The following is a 22,331-nucleotide window of genomic DNA, read 5'->3' on the forward strand; positions in this document are numbered from 1 at the left end:
GTGTTTTAGGATTCATACATCCGACCTCATTTTCTAAAAGAGCAAAAAATTTCTTATGAAATTGGATCAATCAAAATCTCAAAAATTTCAGATTTAACAGCTGCATCATATCATTTCTTTGCATGATAACATATAAAAGCCCCCAAAAATTAAATTTAATTACCCAAAGTACATGAAAAACAGTCAAAGTTTGCACTTTGATCACAAAAGCATCAGCTTTAATCCCATATAAATATAGAATTAACTATGTATTAAGGACAGTAAAATACCAGGGGTTTTGACGATCCGATGCTGGTTCGACTTGGTTGCATAGCTGTGGCGCGTACGGTATGTGAGCCTCTGAACCATCTTCAACCTCTCGCTCGCTCTCTCTCTCTCTCTCTCTCTCTGGGTTAATTTAGAGCAACTCAGTTTTGGTGGTAGAGCGAGACAGTTCAAGCCCTAGAGAGGTAGACAGAAAGAGAGGATCCTCACTTGCCCTAGGATCTAACGGCTACCATGTGTTCTCTTTCAACGGTCATGATTTCTACTTCTTGTCTATTTCATTGGCTTACTTGCTTCTATGCCCTTGTGATTTGAGGAAAATCCCAATTTTCTCACTAAACTTGTAATTTATTGATTTTAATTAGTGTTGAAAATATCGATTTCAGTAAAACAGTTATATGTAAATTCATAGATATGTCGATATCGGTTGTCTTCGACGAAAATTATGAAAACATTTAATATGGTGGGTATATAAACTCATTTAGATTTAGTCAAAATTAATTCAAAAGTTTAAAATTTTCAATAGGTTTCAACAAAATTTCTATAGTGAATTGATAAATATCATCGACATTTATTGATTTTTCTGTATCTTATCAATATAGAATGAAGTTTACATTTCACCCTTCTATCCTGGATTTTTAAATATGAGCAAACTGCCAATATGCCCCTTGAACTATCACTTAATTTTCGATTTCCCCTCTGAACTTTTTAATTGGAAAATTAAGGACTTAAACTAATTTTTTTGGCCGATTTACCCCTGCTGTTAATTTTTCATTCATTCCATCCAAATTTATGTTAAATGGAAGCATGTGCATAACAAGTGTAGGTAGTTTGGTCGCTTCATTCTTTAAAATAATTGAAAACCCTTAGATTTCTAAATTATAAACATACGCAACTATGTGTGATTATATAGCTTTTGTGTCTAAAGATCTAGTGAAGTGACGCTTTTGTCCACAAATGAGAGTTACGTGGTGTGCACGTGATAAGTTAATGTTAATTTTGATGAAATATATGAAAAACTAACAGCAGGGGGAAAATCTGCCAAAAAAATTAGTTTAAGTCCTTAATTTTCCAATTAAAAAGTTTTGGAAGAAAATCTAAAGTTAAGTGATAGTTCAAAGGCAAATTGACAGTTTAGGCTTTTAAATATTTTGACAAAAAATATTGATATTTCGTGAATATTTGAAACACTGATTGTGATTAATTTCTTTGAAAAGTCTTGTGTACTAATTGGGCGCCCAAATAAACGGCTACTTTTACAAGAAACCACGAAAAAGTCCTGTGCTTTAAGAGAGGTTTTTCAATGTAATCGGTTCACGGTAATACATCATTTGTCATTATACAAATAATAAGATATGTATGATAAAAAATTAATAATTTAAAAAATAAAATTTTTCACCACCACCACTTGTATGAAAACGTGATCTGGTCATAACCAAAAATTTGCGGTGCTTTGAGTTATGGAGTACGAGAGCTGACCATGATTACGGCGGAACAGCTCTGCGTGTCTTTTCTGAGCAAGTGAAACTGTGAAACACTCTCAAAACCGTGAAGCAAGTCCACGCCTTTGCATCCAAGACCGGCATCGACGCTCATCCCTTTGTCTTCGGCAAGCTCCTCCTCCACTGCGCCGTCACAATCTCCGACGCTCTCCACTACGCTCGCCGCCTCTTCCTTCATTTTCGAAACCCAGATGCCTTCATGTACAATACTCTCATTCGCGGGCTCGCCGAGTCGGATACTCCGTATAATGCGCTTGTTATGTTTGCTGAAATGCGTCGGAGATTGACCGACCCCATTGAAAGCTTCTCTTTCGCGTTTGTACTCAAGGCGGCGGCGAATTGCGGGGCTTGAAGAGATGGGATGCAGCTGCATTGTCAAGCTTTGGCTTGTGGGCCTGATACCCATCCTTTTGTTGGGACAACTTTGATTAGTATGTATGCTGAATGCGGGCGTGTTAAGTTTGCTCAAAAGGTGTTTGAGGAAATGCGTGAACCAAATGTGGTTGCGTGGAATGCGATTCTTACCTCGTGTTTTAGGTTTGGGAATGCAAGGGGTGCGGAGACGATGTTTGGCCAGATGCCTTTGAGGAATTTGACCTCTTGGAACATTTTGCTTGCAGGGTATGTGAAAACGGATGAGCTTGAGCTGGCTAAGAAGGCATTTTTAAGGATGCCGATGAAAGATGATGTGTCTTGGAGTACTATGATTGTGGGGTTTGCTCAGAATGGTTGCTTTGATGAGGCTTTTGGGTTTTTCAGGGAACTACAGAGGGAGGGAATTAGACCGAATGAGGCGAGCTTGACTGGAGTACTCTCTGCATGTGCGCAAGCTGGTGCATTTGAGTTTGGTAAAATTTTACATTTTTTAGTAGAGAAGGCTGGTTTGCTTTGGATGATTTCAGTCAATAATGCACTCCTGGATACCTACTCCAAATCTGGAAATGTGGACATGGCTAGGTTGGTCTTCAAAAGAATGCCAGAGAAGAAGAGTATTATTTCGTGGACTTCAAAGATAGCAGCGCTTGCAATGCATGGTTAGGGAAAAAAGCAATACAAATTTTCCGTAAGATGGAAATGTCTGGAATTAAGCTCGATGGGATCACCTTCTTTTCAGTTTTGTATGCTTGTAGTCATGCTGGTCTGGTTGACAAAGGATGTGAATATTTCTCTAAGATGAGAGATTTATATGGTATAGAACCAGCTATTGAACATTACGGTTGTATAGTAGATCTATATGGTCGAGCTGGTAAACTGCAGAAGGCCTGTGATTTTGTACGTGAATTGCCAATATCTCCTAATGCTGTCATTTGGCGTACTCTTCTTGGGGCTTGCAGCATTCATGGTAATGTTGAGTTGGCAGAACAAGTGAAGGAAGTTCTTTCCAAACTTGATCCCGACAATTCTGGTGACCGTGTTCTCTTGTCAAATGTATACGCTGTTGCGGGGAAGTGGAAGGATGTTGCTGCTCTAAGAAGATCAATGGCTGACCAGAGGATTAAGAAAGCTCCAGGATGGAGTGCAATTGAAGTTGACCGGGTCATGTATAGTTTTATGGCTGGTAAAAAATCAAATAACATTACAGAAGATGCTTATGAGAAGCTAAGGGAGGTAATGTTAAAACTTAGGGTTGAAGGAGGCTATGTTCCGGAGGTTAGGAGTGTTTTGCATGACATAGAAGAAGAGGGTAAAGAAGATTCAGTTTTCAGGCACAGTGAGAAACTTGCTGTAGTTTTTGGGTTGGCAAGACAGCATGAAGGAAGGATTATAAGGATTGTGAAGAATTTACTGGTCTGTAAGGACTGTCATACAGTGATGAAGCTGATTTCTAAGGTTTATAGAGTGGAGATTGTGGTTAGAGATAGAAGCCGTTTTCACTCCTTCAAGGATGGCTCTTGTTCATGCAAAGATTACTGGTGAGTGGCGACCGATGAAGCGCTTGAAGAAGTTTAGCTCCTGTAATTTTAAGAGAGATCAACGTCGTGGAAGAAGTTAATATACTGACCCTGATGCACAAAGACAAACAAGAATGCCAAGAATTTGGCGTGGAGTTGTATCATTGGTTCAAAATTTCGACAATTGGTTCAATGGAAGCAGAGGAAATCATGAATGCTGGAAAAAACTGATAAATCAAGAGAGATTATAATGCAGATGGAGTAATTGATGGTAGGAAGCACTTGTTAAATCGTGAAAAATTCGTGGCTTTTACAATTTTCATGGGGTTTTCTGTTGGTTTGAATCTCTTGTGCTTTTGAATCTTTTGATACAATATTGAAAAAGAATATCCAAAGGAATTAGGTGAGAAAATTTAATGCTTGGCGGGAGGGAGGCCAACGGCACCATATGAAAAAGTGAACAAACTTGTATCTCATTTGGTGCCAACTGATATTTCCAAAACTTTTGTGGACACTAGCGATATGTTCAAATCTCTTATTTGGTGTGCTGATTGCTGAACTGAGATTCTTTAATATTTTTCTACAGAAGAGAAACCAGTGGTCAGCATCGTCCTCTCAACTTCTGCTACAAACTCATGGCGCTCTCCGCAGCATTCTACACATCTTCACAGCCACCCCGTGCTCTTTTGTTCTGAACCCAGAAACCAAATTTCTCTCAGAGTGCTTGCTTCCAGAAAACCCTAACAGTTAGGGCTTCAACCACCCTGGAGAACTCCTCCAAGCTCCCTGTAGGTGAGAAATCTTCACTCCCATCAAAGGTCAGTTATTGAAAATGTACGTTTTCTTTGTTATTACTTTGTCAATTTGCACTTGGGTTTGAAACCAATACAAGGCTTTACTTTTGAACTAACAGTCTCTTGATATCAACCAGAAAATGACTTTGTGGTATTTGGAGGAGGGCATGTAGCTACTTCAACTATTCGTGCTTTAAAACGTGGTGCTGTGAAACACTCACCTGGGCTGGTCCCCTTCCTATTGTTTTTTGGTCGAGATTCTAGCATGTAAACTAGGTATTCTATCTGAAAACCTCATATATAGGTGGAATGGTTCTTGTTCTTGAGACTTGAGGGGTAATAGATAACGTCGCAAATTGAGGATAACTATTTTGGAGGAAAAGTGTTTGATAATCATTCCTTGCGTTGATATATTGCACATAGTTTGTCCATTGTTAAGATTTCGATACAGATGTCTTCTATGGAAAGTGCTACTTTTCCTTGAAACCATATATTGAACCGCCACCTTTGTTATGATCTATGAACCTCATTAATCTCTCCTTTCGTTAACAAATTTTCAGGTACGGACTACTTCGAGGCACCTTACAAGCCCCTGCTGTGGGCTCGATGATGTATAACATGCTCGTCAGCAATGAGAAGTCAATTGAATCACAATACTGATCACGTCTATTGAAATCCTGACAATGTGACTCCTGGAATTGTCGAAAGTAGATATGTGCTGACAAAGCCGAAGGGAGCTCGCTACATGCCCGCTGCTTTCTTGACTGGCCTCCTTGACGGCCTCCTTGACCCTGTACAAACTCGAGAGGAATTTCTTAAACTCTTTGCGGATATGGGCAGAAGGAAGATACCAGTTATTGTCCTCTCAACCGAAGGATCGCCAAAGAGGTCAAAAGCAAAAATAGAAGCTCTCCAGGAAGCTGACACCATATGTCGTTGTTTAGTATTTTCGGAGCAAAGGAATGCAGAATGATATTTTCAAAGTGGCTGCGACAGTTGGATAATTGGCGAACCAAAATCCAACAAGCAAATGCCCTAGGCTGAGGCCTGCCCATGGCATCAGTAGCGTAAATGCTAGCCCAGAGTAAAGTCTAGCTATAGCCCAAATTGGCATAGCAAATCAGCTGCTCTGTTAGGGATGACCCAGAACAGTTCTTTTAGCAAGCTACTTGAATCTTAAGATCTCAAGAAATTTTTATGCGCGGCTGTCGAAACACACTCACAAGGGGTGAGACTGTCTGCGTTTGCGTCTCACTTCTTCTAAGTGTGTTGTTGTATACGGTAGGCACACATGAAGATTACCTTCTAAGATGTCGGTTATTCCCATTACAAGTACCCCAACATGCATCAATCAATCAATATTAGCGTTTAACTATGTGGATGACAAAGACCCATTACCAAAAATCCAATCCCAAACACCATGTTACGATTTATGTCTCTGTTCACTGGGCATGGATACATAACAGTATATCTAACGCATGGCTTTTAGTTCAGACCAGAAGAAAATCTGACTCCAAGTTGCAAGGAAAAGCTTTCTAACTCACCCAATCAGCCTAGGTTAGTTGGAGCTCAAGGCTCCTTGTGAGGCCAAATTAGCCCCAGGTCTCACCGTTGACTTTTTAAGAGGACAGGTTAAGACGCTAGCCAATTAAAATGAGTCACCTAACATTTTTTAGCCTCTAGCCTTTCTCACCATCGGAACAACAAAAAATTTAAAAGGCTAGATTTCATGAATAATGTCAATTTGGAGGGCTAGATTTTATCTTTACCCCGTCTTGCCCTTACCATTAGAAATGCTCTAATGTCCATCAATTGCAACTAACCGATCGATCCTAATGGAAATGGCTTACCTAGTGCACTCATTTTTCCCATGTAGCATAGAAATTGAACACTCATATTTAAGTCACATTCTTTTCTGATTGGGATTTGTTTAAAACTCCCTATAAACTAGATCATTTAAAATAGACAACTTAAACGAAAAGCTTCCGGTATTGTTCACTTTAACGAAAAACCACATTTTTATACTAAAAAGTCAATTATGGTACTATTCACTTTACCCTTTATTTTGTCATTATCGTTAAAACTCAAAATTTTCAAGTTATTTTCATTAGTTTTCCTTCAAAATATGACTAATTTTTTTGCACACGCTCATGACCAGCAAAAAGCCTTTAGTTTATTACGGGGCACTATGCATGAGTTTTGATCATTTTAAATGTATTTATATTTGTGGATTGTTTCACTTCTTTCTTATTTTATTGTTTTCTTTTATTATGAGATCAACTACAAACACAAAATGAATACAATCATTGTGTCACATAAATTACTTATATTCAAAAAAGTTGCATACATTAGTATGTTAATAAACCAATTGCATTTCATTACATGAAGGAGAACTATTGAGACCTCAATTAAAAATAAATAAATAAATAAATAACCATCCGTACAGTTTGGTTAATATGGCTTCATATTCAATAGCAGGGCTATGATTTTTTTTCTTAGGAGGGCTAGCTGAAATTAGTCCCGCAAAATCATATGTTTAATGTTTTTCTTTTATAAAATTATACAATAATAGAATATAGACAATTCTTGAAATCATAATCCTAACCAACAATTCCAAGGACCATATAAATAATTAACCTACTAAATAAATCAAGAATAAGTAAATAAAACGAAAAGTAAGGAATTGCGGAGATAATAATTTAATTGTGAACTAAAAGAAAATTCTTTTTTTTTTCTTGAGTAAGAAGTACGGAGGCTAAATTGCATAGGATAAATGGTATTTTTCTTCAACGAATAGGATAGAAGGGGAGAGGGAAGATAGAACTAATTTACTATATTAGCATAAAAAGTATAATTTATTACCTATCATCTACTAAATATACATGAAATAATAACTTGTATTGGAATTGAGTGGGCTATATATGCTACATGCATTAACATAAGCTAAAGCATGAGTTTAAAAAAAAGATAGTGCTATTCACACACCCTTACTAATTTTTTGTTATTGATCTTCGTCAATTCATTCAATTCGACGGTCGAAAACCAATGGGAATGTGTGAGAAGTAGAAATAAGTGCGTAGATAGCACTACACTTACAAAAAAACCTCCTAAGACTACAACCCATCTTAGCCTTGTGGGTGGCTCCGCTTGTGTTCATATTAACGATATTTAGCTTAATAACATGTTCAAATAAGTTTTTTTATTTTTTATTTTATTTTTATTTGAATAACTAAAGTTTGTTTTACTTAAGTTGATCAGTTTAGTGACCCAGCCTACCACAGCCCAAGTCTTAATGGGCCAAAGTTGCAGACTGAGATAGGCTTAATGTTTCGATAAATGTGTCAGTCTAGCACGATTAAATGGGTCGATCCAATCACAGCCCAAACCCACGCGGGCCGACTTTAAATGGGCTAGGCCCGCCCCGTTCGACACCTCTAAACTGATGATATGTATAGTTTTAATAGCACCATTGACGTGGTGATATGCCGTAGGACTACACAACATTTTCAGTGTAGACTTAGTTATGCGAAAAAGATGTATCTTAAATATACGGCCTTCATCACCACCTATTAAGAATGTATTAGGGTTTTATCCAATTCTATCACTTTCTTCTTAACGTCAAACGAGGTAGAAAATAAGAATCAAATTCTAGTCGTGAACATAAAGACAAGATAGCAGAGTTTGTTTCTGTCTGAAAACATCACCATGTATTTCATAAGAACCATATCTTTCATTGCTGAAAGAAGAACAGTAAGTGTTGTTGTAACCTAATCACTAATAAACAAGTGCCTAATCATAACTTTCAATTCACTTATTCAGATAGCAGTACTTGTGGCTCTTTTTTCGCCAGCAAAGCTTGATTCATCTCATAAATTGCAATACTGGGTTCAACACCTTGTAGCCATCCAAGATCACACCACATTGAATCACTTGTCGGGCAAGCGATTCCAGAAGCACTACGTGTCAACCCTTCACGTGGAGTCCGATGTTGATCTCCAAGCTTCACTCCCTTCCTCCATGTTCATTGTTCAATCCAAACAAAACCCTACCAAGTTGACCTTCATTTCTTGTTGCATCAGATTGTGGTACCTGTCGGCAATATGGCCAGTCAATGTAGGGGGACCCCATTCCACATAATACGATTAAAATACTACTTTTAGGATTTGGATCCTCTCCTGAACTCAAAAATCTGAGATTTCTTATCAAATCACACGGACCGTTGGATTTTTATCCAACGGCTACAATTATTATAACTTTAAGAGGGATCCTCTATTTGTAACCATTGAATCAAAATCTAACGATCTATGTGATTTGATCTGAAGACTCAAATTTCTGAGCTCAGGAAAGAATCCAAATCCCTACTTTTGGGGTTGTGGGCTCCATTGTATACCTAAACCCCAATCATAGTAGACACGTATCATTTTCTTCTTCGTCTTATTTTATCATCTTTTGGGCAAGATAAAGGGCATCTTCCTACTAAGAAGGAAAATCTTCTTCCTGCAAACGAGACATTATTTTATGGTTCAAAAATTATAGGTTTATTAGTTGAAATGTCCCTTGAAATTGTTGTTGAGTTTCAGTTTATCCCCTTAAAATTGATTTTGTCTTACTTTACTCCTTAAAACTGATATTTTCAACTATTTTGTCTCACTTTACCCACTTCCGTTTAAAAGTATTTTAGATATTTTAGTTTTTACACATTTATTTACCTCTAGTGCCCACACTAAGTAAGTCTAAAATACCCTTAAGTTTAACCGTCCATTAACAGAAGTGGGTAAAGTGAGACAAGAGAGTTGAAGATGTCAATTTCATGAGGCAAAGTGAGACAAAACAAGTTTTAGGGGGGTAAACTGAGCCTCACTAGCAGTTTCAGGGGCATTTCGACTAATAAGCCATGAATTTCTATGATCATATACATAACATTTTTATAAAAAATTATTTAACTTATAAATCAGTTAATCATTCCTGTTAATAAAAATTTTGAGAATTCATCGTGAGAATGTTACTTATTATTATATGAATGCAAAATGGTCTCCAAATAATAATGAATGCTACTTATTATCATATGAATGCAAAACAGTCTCCAAATCAAATCTTTTTTTTTTTTTTTAAAAAAAAAAAGATATATAATAGTTGAAATAACAATAAATAAAAAACAGTTATGATTATACCAATAACATAATGTCACATTATCAAGTTTCCTCCTTCACTAGGGATGAGGGCAACATTATCCACAAAATATACATGCTTTGGTGGTTTGTTTATATCTTCTAAATAAGTTTGAACATTGTGCGCCATACCCAAATAACCCATACGTCATATTTGTGTCTCTAGTGCATGCCAAGTCTACGTGTGAGACGGAAGAACAAGCTTCAAAGTAACTTTGTTGGTTTCACACAGGAGAGACGTCACCACCTGGATCGATGATAACAATGATAATATTTGTGCTAGCTAGGTTCCATCATATTCGACAGAGGTGGATAATGAGTAGTGGTTGAACTTGACTTAATTTCAACAAGTGATTAATCATAATCTTGAACTAAGCTAGCTAATTGAAAGGTAGTACCAACATGCATGGAATTTAACGAATGGGCCAATGAAATTAGAGTGCATGAAAACATGAAAAGGACGTGAGTAGTATTAGCATTGTTTGTCAAACCTGTCATGCGGCATTTGTTAGATACATAGCTATGTTGCGTAAATATTGAGGCAAGTGGAACACTCTCAAGAGATGGAGTTAACAAAATCATATTTGAGTTAGGATCATTCTGAGATCGATGATAACTATGTGACATTAATTATACGTGTATTATGTCATGGGTACTGTTAGACATATCATCAACTTAAGTCAAATTTTAGAGATCACCCGATGTGACAGGTGATGGTTGGATTTCTTCTCTAAATCATTAAAGAAAGAATTCAACTATCAATCGCTACACCATGTAGTCTCCCGAGTATTTTCCTTTTGTCATATCTAGTGCGAATGCAGTGATTTAAGGAACTGAAACCGGTCAATAACTGCATAACAGGTTGGATATGTTTGGATCAATAATCATTCAATAGTATCCCCATAATTAATTAGTAGAAGAAGAAAGCTAGCTTTCTTTTTAATCAAACTAATTACGCTTAGGGTTTGTTTTGATATTCTTCAGATAATTAAATTTGTTTGTGTGTGTGACCATAATAGAAGAAAACACATTTTAGGTTTTATAGAAGCAATGTTTTACTTCTTTTATATCGGCAAGATTTATCTTAAACTAATCTAAATTGTATGGTGTGAGATTTCATGTTAAAATGTATAAGAAATATGACAATTGAACTAATCAATATATGATTACCCTCACCGTTGTAGCTAGGTTTCGTTAAGAAGTAATTATAAGCCAAGTGAAGGGATAAAATATGTGGTGTGAAACGCTCAATTTCATTCACATTATTTCTTGTTATATACATCAATTCTTGGTCTCTTTCTCTTCTCGTGAGGACTTCGTACATATAAGATTAAAGTTCAATACTTGTTCTCACCCCTTCCTTTCTCCTTCCTCAAAATATATAGACAAAACGTAATTTGAACAGTTGAACAGGGTAAAAACAATTGAGAGGTCTAATATCTCATGTCCCTCGACAAATACAATGCAATTCTCAACAAACACAAACCTCCCTTGAACCTTCCATTTGTGGTTACGATGCAAGAAGAACCCTAAAATATCACAATAAAGAACAAATATGGCTACTGCCTACAGTTTTCTTAAGACAGAAAAACAAATAATGGAACCAACCTTGCACCTCGCCACATTTGAATTTTTGAGTTTGAACATGGAATTGCCACACAACGCCTACAAATTAAAAATACAACCTCTTTTGTCTCCTTATGTGCCACTCATTAACATATAGGGATGGAGGTTGCATTCTTTCGTGACGCATGCCTTTTCGCATTGTTCGTGTCCACATCGACCTTCCCCGCCAATAAATATATGCTAATCAAATTCTTTTCAAGTAAGACATAGCCAAACTCTTGGTGTGATATATATATATATATATATATGTATATATATATATATATTATTTTATTTTTCTAGGTCATTTCCTATTAAGTTCTATCTTCATCTGTTTCTGCCATGTATTTGGGATGTACAATGACTTGGCCATTTAGTTAGTAACGATGCACAAAATGTGATATAACAATACCAAATGTGTGCCAACGAGGGTTGGTTGAGTTGGTAAATATCGTTCTTTTTGCTAAATTAAGTTTTAAGTTCGAATCCTGCTGTTAGTAATCCCTCTTGGTGGGCTATTTGTAAAAACCAAAAAAAGAAGGCTAAAACCTCCTATAAATTGAAAAAAAACTTGTGATATGCCTTGACTCTAAAATAGGTAACCTCTTCTCCCCCTGTACTTTTTGACAATCCAAATAATACCAAATGTGTAGCATCATGCAGCAGCAATGTGAACACATCCTGTATGTTGTATGTGGATAACTACTGGACTTGAAGACTTTCCACTTTCCTGTCTCTTCGAAAAAAATTCAGTAATTGCCAATTTGTTTGCATTTGCATGTATGTGTGTAAATCAATTGAGGGAATTGGGGTCGACATTTTCATGTTTTCATTTTTAATGATATTGTTGACCTTAAAAATTACAAAGTCTACGTGGTGCGCAGGTCGAGTAATTAATAAGCTAACTATGTCATTCGATTGAAAGCGGGGCGTGCCAACTCGTCGGCCGAGCTCAGTCGAGGAGTAAAATTTGTTGATGTTGCGTTGAGCGCGTTGCTGACTTCTTTATCTTGCGACTGCGACCGAGGAAGGAACAAATCTCGGCCTTTGGATTCTTGAGCCTGAAGATAAGGCTGCTAGTTTTGTGAAATTCACAAATCGTCGGCGTCGGATTCAGTCACGGTGATTATATTCGTGAGAGTATAAGCACGTCGAATCGACACCAAACTATATGGACACAAGAATTCAAAGGTGATGTATGTCTTGACGGTAAATGTCATTCAGCTCTCAGAATGCCGAACTTTGAAACTCACTTGGGAGTATCCAATCATAAAACCACTCGACGTTTAATGCACCGAATGTCATAACTCGTAACACCTTACTTCGCCGAAAAGGCTAATAAGATGACCTCTGCCAATAAGGATTCGAAAACCCTTCTCGATCGAGACTTGGATAGGTAACCAGTTGGCCTCGACGCATTGCTGTTTATCCAAACTGAAGGTGCTCCTTGGTCGGCTGATTCTACGGCAACAATGTTGTTTATCCAAATTGAAGGTGTTCGTCGGTTGCCTTCACAGTGCTGTTTATCCAAACTGAAGATGTGTCAGCGGGAAAAAGAAAATAAAAAACTCTCAAGATGTTTGAGAGGTTTTGCGCAGTGTAGTTATGTGTTGAATTGGAGGTCCTTGAATTGCACCTTCCTTTCTCTATTTATAGCAGCAAAACCCAATCCTAACCATACTCGAACTAGGACCCCTTACCCCAATCCATCTTATCTCGGCCAATCCCACTTCTATTAGGATTTTGAATTCAACTTCTTACTAGGCCACATTCACTTCAACTTTTCGGTATCCTTATCTGGCCGAGAATCCTTACTGCATCAGGACTTAACCACTTCATTCATCTGCTTCACAATAGGGCCCACCTACTTCCTATTCATCTGGGATATTCTTTTCCAAACAGACATTAAGTTCACTTGTTTGCCAAGAAGTGGTAAACTCACTTATAGAAGCGGTATACGGATTTATATGAGCTTTAAATATGATCTAGATAAGATAACTGGACTAGGGACCTTATAGAGGAATCATCCAAACTATATGCATTTATGCATGTACGTGTGCACGTATGTATGAATACATGTGTATATACATGTATAAAAGAGTGCGTGAAAATTAAGTTTTGTTGAACATAATTATGTGGATTCGAACTTGAAAGCTCTACCGGTAGTGAAAAAAGAATTACCATTGTATGTACTAAGCACTAGTTGACACTACAACAAGTAGTTATGGGACGAGTAATTTAAGTATACTTGGAATACGGTCATATAATATTACTATTTTTTTCAAATTATGACACATGATTTTTTATTTATTAATATACTCAAAAGTAGAGCATATTAACCTTGTTTTTCCATCGTTATTATAACAAGTAGAATAATACACTATATATCTTGCGTTTTCGATAGTCATCCAAAAATTCTCCTATATCTACTTTGGGGAAAAAAGAAATATATAGAGAATCCAAGTTTCATATTAGGAAAGGATTTCGCTACAATTACGCATTTTAAAATTTTCTAATATACAAAACTCAAATCACTTTTTTTAGGTAACAAAAGGTGGTAAATCACTCCAAAAATTAGCTTAAAGAGTTATTACAAAGAGTTTGAGTCTTAGGGCTTCCCATCATATCATCCAATAATAGAATTCTAATCCAATCAGGAGGATTCTCAAAACTCGAATCACTTTGCAAAATGATGAACTTGTAATCTAGTTCACATTCACCTCCATTCCTCATAGCCCCAAACCAGATTGAAATCCGATGCTAATCCGTATATAGAGCTTCTCAAAGATCTGCAAGCCTATACTATATAGCTAGCTGGTGCTCAATCCTTTTCCTTTTGTAGTTGTTGGTTCAAATGCGGTTTGCTAATATTTTTCTTCCCCCATTATAGCCGCAATGTACCATTTAGTTTGTGCATATGTAACAATTAATCCTTATGAAACTCAGTCACCATTTTTATCTAGAAAACTGTTTACTCTTGTGCGTGTGCATTTACATCATAATTGACAAACGAGCTTCCTAAATTCATGAAGTATTAAGAGTGTGTTGTTGAGATGCTGACAAGTGTCATTAGATTAGAGAGTTAGTTACAAGTTGTTAGAATGTTGGCTTAGTTTGTAAGCTAAGAGAGATAAGTGTGTAAGTCATTTGTAATGGTTGTATTAAACGCACAAGAAAAATGAAATAGTGAAGTCATTTCTTACTACGTACTCAAGTAATCCTTTTCTCTCTCTCAGAACTTCTTCTTCTTACTGTAAAGCTTAGTTAAGCTTGGTTTACATCGTATTACAGTCAGGTTGTCTCTCGTGTGAAAGTTCAAGGGGTCACACGTGTTCATGTGTCGTCCACTTATTGTTTATGTGTAGACTTGAAAATCGGCCACGTGTGCAAGGGCGTGTTGAGAGTTGATTTTGTGAGGAAGTTTGTCCCACATTGTCAATTAGTTTATATGATCTTGGGCGACTCACCATATTGTCAATTAGTTTTATGGTGGAACCCCACTCTCCATATATATTGCTAATTGGTTTTATGGTAGAATCCTAATTATATCATATACATATACATTAATACAAATTGGTTTGAAACTAAGTGTTCTAATGGATTGGATGTTGGATTTCCACACATGCATCCCGGTTCAAACTCCCCCTTACCTAAATTATTATAATAGTTTCGAACTCTTCCCTTCTATTTAATAATAATAAAATTCAAAATAATATAATTAATACAAACTATATTCTACACTAAATTCATTAATTTAAAGTAAAAATTCGAACTTGTATGCAAAAGAGAAAACACATTATTCAAAACATGGCTAAACTGAAGTATGTTTGGTATGCCTTTTTTTTTCTTTTCATTTTATGGCACATAAATACATAGTCAATTTGTCACCAGACCTTAACTCTTGTGATATAGAAAGGTAACAATAAACCGAATATATCGATAAACTTTATTACCACCATTCATATTTATAAAAGTCAATTGCTTAGGTTTAACTTGTAATCCATTTAAACCATTGTCCGTCCATTTATAGGAAAATAAATAGCTGCTGCTGCTGACGAGTTATATATTGATTGCAAAATTGAGCTAACATATTATAATATTCTATCATTTTCGTTAATTCAATGTTTGGCCCAGGCCCAATTCAAAGTTCTTACTAAAATATAGGCTTATTTTTAGATGCGCGTCTTGAAAATTTTCATTTTGATCTCACTTTATTTCCTTTAACTCAAAAGTTATCGTTTTACATTTGAAACTCAAAATTTGTTCCACTTTGGCTTGTGGAATCTCTTTTCCCCTTGAAATTTATAAGTCGCCTTCTAAAACATATGTGAGGCCCAACACCAATAATATTATGCCACATAGTCAATAAATTTGATCATAATTTTCATTATGCGTGAACATTCAACAATTAGAGAATATAAAGCTTAAAAGAGATTGAAAAGATAAAAAAAAAAAATTTAAAAAGAAATCGATTAGTCTACCACACCCAAATCAAACTCACATAAGAAATTAACAGATTTAAGGCAATATGGAGAGAATTTTGAGTTTTATAGAGACGACTTTTAAGTTTCAAGGGCAATATGAAGCAAATTTTGAATTTCAAAGAACAAAATGAAATTAAAATCGAGTTTCAAGAACGTAGATAAAAAAAACCTAAATTATATTCAATGCGTCACGCAATAGTCCAAGAAACCAGATTTGTCATCGGATCACAGCACACGTACTCTAAAATAATGGAACATTTTGTGTTTTACAACTCACCAAAATGTCTTCGGTAACATTCATAACACATGTATATCCAGAGTAATCATATCCATTACTGGTTATTGTATCAATTACACAGATTTATCAGTTTTCATGCGCGATTTGTTGTGTGATGTAAGTGGAGTTTTCAGTTCGCGTACGTCTTTACAGTCAAACTGAGCAGAAATGCAGGGTTTGAAGTCATTCATGCATGTCGCGATATATATATAGAAAGAACTTTTAGTCTACCCTGAATACGGGTACATACGTTATATGTCTTTATACGAGTGGATGAACACTTGAAAGAAAAAAAACTTTTCTTCATTTGTATAATAACATATGACATTTCGCCTTGTGTTCGGGACATACTGAAAATTTTCTCATATATTTATATATAGCATATAATTATATGGACATCTAAATCATATAACAAGTCATGATGTTTAAGAGAGCACTAATCGTTTTAAAATGCGCAAACAATTATTGAAAAAGGAGACAATAAAAAGTTAGCCATATTTAACCCTCGTTCAAATCTTGATTCTTATAGTAGAGTACAAATTAATGATGATCGTTTATCAAGACTCAAAGTTTCTAAGGTGCATGTTTGATTTAACCAAAATTACGAAACCTAATCTATATTCTTAGTAGAGGAACTGACATTATTAAGAATTTTGAAAGTTACTGATTTAATTTGCATCAGCACTCATCCACTCTTGTGGTGACATATTTGATTAATGAAAATTTTTATTTGAACCCATATAATCTCATTTGACACCTAACTTAAACTTTAAATGTGAATTGTCCTTTTTACCTTATTGCATGATTACCATTAAGTACAAGATGAAATTAATAATAAAATGAAATTTATCAATAAACCCACATCCAAATTAAACCTTACCATCAAGTAATGTTTATCCTAACCTACGTTGGCTAAAACCATACGTTGATCCTACGTTGAAATGCTTTATTTTTATTTTATTTTTTCCGTTTGTTTTCTATTTTTTTTTATAGAGTTGAGAAGATGAGTTTTTGAGTTTCAATTTATAGGCCATCAACACTGAAAGTTGAGAAGATGGGTTTGGGGGGTTTTCGTTATGTAGGTGGTGACGAAGCCTCACCTTGGACTTAAGACTTTGTTCTTGGTTGAATATTTTAGACGGAAAAGATGTGGTTTCCTAGCTTGAGAAGAAGGTGAGTGTTCCCGACGATAAGTCACCTCTAAGTATAACACATCATCTTCATGGTACAGCTTGGCAAGCTCATCCCCCACCGCTACGGGCCACACAACTTGTCCATCACCATTCTCTACACCTATGGCAGTTTCGTCGATACCCATAGCATTCCCGCCTAACTCTCGCATATCACAATATCTGCATGAAGAACAATTATTATTAGTTTATTTTCTATGGTGTTTTAAGTATAGACATATGAAAGCATGCATGTACTTTAGACCATCTCCAACCGTTTCGGCCAGAGGGTCGAAAATAGCCCGAAATGACACAAAAACCGTCTCCAACCAAGGGCTAGGCCAAAGGGCTCGTGGGCCCCATCGGGCCAAAAAATGAGAAAAAGACCAACCGGCTGGCCCAACCCAACTAGCCAGCCGGCCCTGGGTTAGGCTAAACATTTGAATGCAACGGCTAACTGACGTCAATTGATCGTTAGGTTTGAAATTTTTTTATTTTTTTTTGGCCAAATTTTTTTTTTTTTTTTAATTCCCATTTTTTCCCTATAAATACCTAAGCCATTCCTACACCATTTCTCGCATAATTTTCACCATTCCATACTATCTCACTTCATTTTATTTCAATTCATCACGTTATATTTTCTTACCTTTTCCAATAATCCTTCCTTCAATTTTTTCAATAATTTTCAAATGGCCACATCTGCAATGAAAGGTAGGCTTGGACACGAAAAGAAGATGAAGTTCTTTGCAGGGTTTATAGATGGGTCTTGGAAGATAGTGTGAGAGGGAGTTCTCAAACAAGTGAGTTCTACGAAGGCACCACTCCACCGAATACCCGAAACCACGAGAATTGTTCTTCAAGATGGAAGAAACATCTTCATCCAAGCTTGAATCAATGGCATCAAGCACTGTTAACAACCGCAATTAGACATGAAAGCGGCGCCAATTACTACAACGAAGTAAGTATTTTCACAATTTATTTTAAATATTTAATTATATTACATTTAATTTCATAAATTAATTTCCTTTAATTTTTGTAATTATATTTTCTAGGTACGTCAAGCGGAGGAATTGTATATGGAGGGCAACTCGAAACCCTTTCAGCATCACAGTTGTTGGGAAATTTGTAAATAGTGGGTGTTATTTGAAGATCCACCTGAACATAAAGTAGGTCCTACATCGGTGTTTGGAACTGCATCCTTAGCTGTAGATGGGGATGAAGATGGATCTCCTACCATTCATGAAACAAGGGTAGAAAATCCGTCTTCAGGTGAAGGTTCCATACCTAGGGCTATGCGACGAAACAAGGCTTGAAAATTGAAGGAAAAGGGCAAGACAAAGGATGACATCGCCTTTCAACAGGAAATGACGACCTCTTTGCGATTAATGGCGAGAGCAAAATGCCATTGTTGTTGAAGAAAGGAACCGTAGGCATGAACAACGGGCCAAACAAATACAAGAAGAGATGGATGATAAGAATATGCAAAAGGAACACTTCGGATTATACTCCAATGAGTAAGGCCTATTTTGATAGGAAAAAGAAGGAAATTATGGCCTGACGACAGTTGTTTACATCCAACTATACTCCTACAATGGCAGATGATGAAGATGATGATGATTATAGATTTTAAATTTAAGTTGTTGTAGTTTTTAAATTTAAATAAAAAATTATGTTTGGCTCTATGACTCTTTGGCCCCCTCAATTGGAGATGGTTTTTTGTCACTGGGCTATGTTTGGCCTATAGCCCTCTGACCCCTCGGTTGGAGATGGTAAGAAATATGGCCCTGCATTGTTCATTAAAATATTAATTTCTTGGAGGGCTATAGGGCTAAAACGAGCCATTTGACCCTCATTCGGTTGGAGATGACCTTATGCTTATGCAAATACAATCACAGGGACATGGATATCAAGAAAGTATATGGAAGATTCATAAACAACTAGAAATTTCACCAAATTATTCAATTGGGATTTTATTTTTTAAATGGGTGTAAAGATAAATTCACATTTTGAAATGGGTTTGTGAGGGTAATTTAGGTACAAAATTGGGTTTAAAGAGATATTAATTCTTTCATTAAATAATATGGGTGTAGAGAGTAAGTTGGGTGTAGAAAGAGGTTATATGGGTTCAAATAAAATTTCCCTTGATTAATTTGGTTGGAGTTACTTTCTCTATATTCTCTCTTGATGTATAGAAATCACGTAGACTATACAATTGTCAATGCATCCCATATTCTAATTTAATGGATTTCAAGTGTCTACTTTTTCAGTTTTCATTTAAATACCATCATTCTAAAATGTAAGGTCTTAAAAGGCGCTAGTTAGGCGGCATGTAGGGGTCAGCAGGAGTCTAGGTTGTTTGTTATTTTAATTAAATTTACTATTTAACATAAAATAAGTGTTTACTTATAATTAAAAATACATAATTGTATTAGAAAACATAAATTACAAAATAGAATGGTATATATATAAATGATAAAGTACTAGAACATATTGAAAACAATGGGAAATAAGCATATAATGCATGTTCATCCAAGTATCCAATAAGTCTCCTACAATTGATTGAAAACATAAAATGCAAAATATTTTTTTTGTCTAAATGAAAGTCGCGACTGTAACATCCCACATCACCCAGGGAAGTGATCCTTAAATGTATATTCTCATCCCTACCTAGCACGAGGCCTTTTGGGAGCTCACTAGCTTCGGGTTCCGTAGGAACTCCGAAGTTAAGCGAGAAGGGGACTAAAGCAATCCCATGATGAGTGACCCACTGGGAAGTTGCTCGTAAGTTCCCAAAAACAAAACCGTGAGGGAATGGTAAGCCCAAAGCGGACAATATCATGCTACGGTGGTGGAGCGAGCCAGGGAAGTGATCCGCCCCGGGCCGGGATGTGACAATTTGGTATCAGAGCCTAACCCTGGTTGCGTGTGTGTCGGCGAGGACGTCGGGCCTATAAGGGGGTGGATTGTAACATCCCACATCACCTAGGGAAGTGATCCTCAAATGTATATTCTCATCCTTACCTAGCACGAGGCCTTTTGGGAGCTCACTGGCTTCGGGTTCCGTAGGAACTCCGAAGTTAAGCGAGAAGGGGGCTAGAGCAATCCCATGATGGGTGACCCACTGGGAAGTTGCTCGTGAGTTCCCAAAAACAAAACCGTGAGGGAATGGTAAGCCCAAAGCGGACAATATCGTGCTACGGTGGTGGAGTGGCCCCGGAAAGTGATCCACCCCGGGCCGGGATGTGACGGCGACACTACGTGATTTTCTTAAATTAAAAAAATAGCATGCCTTGCTCGCTTATGTCCACCTAGGCGGACAGTTTTGCCGCCTTTTCTTATTTTTTAAAATTTCTACAAAGATGGCCTCTAAAAAAATAGTAACATTAGACTGTTTATGACACACCCCGACCGAGATCAGGGCGTGCTGGCCGTCACACGAAGGTGACGTAACCATGTGCGCGTGCGGAAGCTATTAAGATGGTAATATAAAAGTACGAATAATTAAAAACCTAAAAGCATACAAAGTACTAGTGTATGTGAGACACAGTTCAGAGCAAGTCTACAACAGTCCAAAAGGAAAAGGTACGACATAATTGCACCCGAAGGTGACCCTACAATGGTGAGTGTCTGTCAGAAATGCCGGGGCGCCCTCTGGGATAAACCACCGAACTTGCTAGACCACTAGAACCTGGAGGGGCGCAAAAACAAAAGCGTGAGTGGGCAAAAACAAAGTTCTTTGAAAACTCTTTAGCAAAACACATTCTAACCCCTCGCCGTAAAACCTGTATACTTCCCAGAAAATGAACATATATACGTATGTATAGATATGTCAATCATGCTCCATGATATGCCACTCATGCTCCATAATATGCCATTCTGAAACTCATAATCAAATATAAATGCTCAAACGTAAATCACATCAATATCATATAATCTAGCAGCCGGGAGTCACCAAACGTGACCTGTACGGCTGTAGATAGAGCTCCACGCTCAACTCAATCACTGAATCTGCACACGAGTCGGAACCACCTATTGTGGTCTGTACGACAAGCTGGGTGTAATATATATGTATGCTCTAGTGCTACGATCACGTGAAGCTGGGCGATAAATCGCGGGTCACCTACAAGTCGGAACCACCTAATGTGGTCTGTACGACAGGCTTGCACCTATCTTGGATCCAAGGCGAGCATGCGGTGCTGGTGAACATACACGTGAAGGCTGGGCCCTGGCCTCGGGCGGGAGCACTAACACCGGGGGTGCAGATTATGAACTCTCTAAGCATCTCAAACTACTATTGCATAATAAACAGGAATGCATAACCACCTGAATACCGCTTACCTAGCACTTACCTGTGCATCCACCGCACCAAATGCACATGTATATATGTATGTATATCACCAATAATACATGCAATGATGCGTAAACAACATTCATATAATGCATGGCATAAAACAAATAACATTTTCTATTTAATTTCTGGGAATATAACTGTATATAGGTATATACGGAAAACAAAAGCCCACTCACTGATAATTAGAAGGGTCGTAGCCCCCCTGCCTCGAGTGCGTACGCTCGTCCTCGGAAAACGAATCACCTATACGCGACAAAGTTACGAAAACATTAATTTAAAAGCACCTAAGCAACTTCTCGTAATAACTTCTCATACATTGCTCAAAATGGACAATTGAATATACCAATGTGATCTACACAACCTCAGGATCACACCCATATTTTTAAAATAATTTTTGGACCACGCACGCGCCCCCACGCGCCTGACCACGCACGGACCCACGCGCCCCCACGCGCAGTCACGTGCACTGCACACTGACGGCGTCAACTGACGCCGTCAGGAATATTCCGTTAACCTGACGGAATATTCCCTAACTGACGCCGTCACTGCCGTTAGGAATATTCCGTTAAACTTAACGGAATATTCCCCTTCCTTCTCCGGCCAGTCGCCGTCGCCGGCGCCGCCGCCGTCGCCGGCGCCGTCGCCGGAAAACTGGAAAAATTTCAAACCTTGTTTTCTCCTTCGTTTTTCAACCATTTCTCACGATTCAAAAGCCAAAATGAAGCTTAGGACTAGTAGAATCACGATAGACTAGTTTCAAGGCCTAAAAATTGCTAGATCATACCTGTTTTCAAGGTCAAATCTCGGCCAACTTTCGAACCTAGC

At 37.2% G+C, this 22,331-nt stretch overlaps 1 protein-coding gene and 1 pseudogene across 2 annotated transcripts in view; one reads left to right on the forward strand and one right to left on the reverse strand.

Moving 5' to 3' along the window:
• Nucleotides 1-22,331, reverse strand: part of LOC137711136 (large ribosomal subunit protein eL34-like) — a 78,240-nt gene that overhangs the window by 1,586 nt on the left and 54,323 nt on the right. The window contains exon 2 of one of the 2 annotated variants that reach the window (XM_068450344.1): nt 270-361. In XM_068450344.1, coding sequence (XP_068306445.1) covers nt 270-348 — 79 coding nt within the window. In that variant the 5' untranslated portion in view covers nt 349-361. Of the gene's footprint in view, nt 1-269; nt 410-22,331 lie in introns of those variants that run through there. The other variant, XM_068450343.1, reaches the window with a different exon arrangement.
• LOC137711631 (pentatricopeptide repeat-containing protein At1g74630-like) lies at nt 1,745-4,467 on the forward strand (annotated as a pseudogene).

This window comes from Pyrus communis, chromosome 12 (genome assembly GCF_963583255.1).
Source record: "Pyrus communis chromosome 12, drPyrComm1.1, whole genome shotgun sequence".
Taxonomy (NCBI): Eukaryota; Viridiplantae; Streptophyta; class Magnoliopsida; order Rosales; family Rosaceae; genus Pyrus; species Pyrus communis.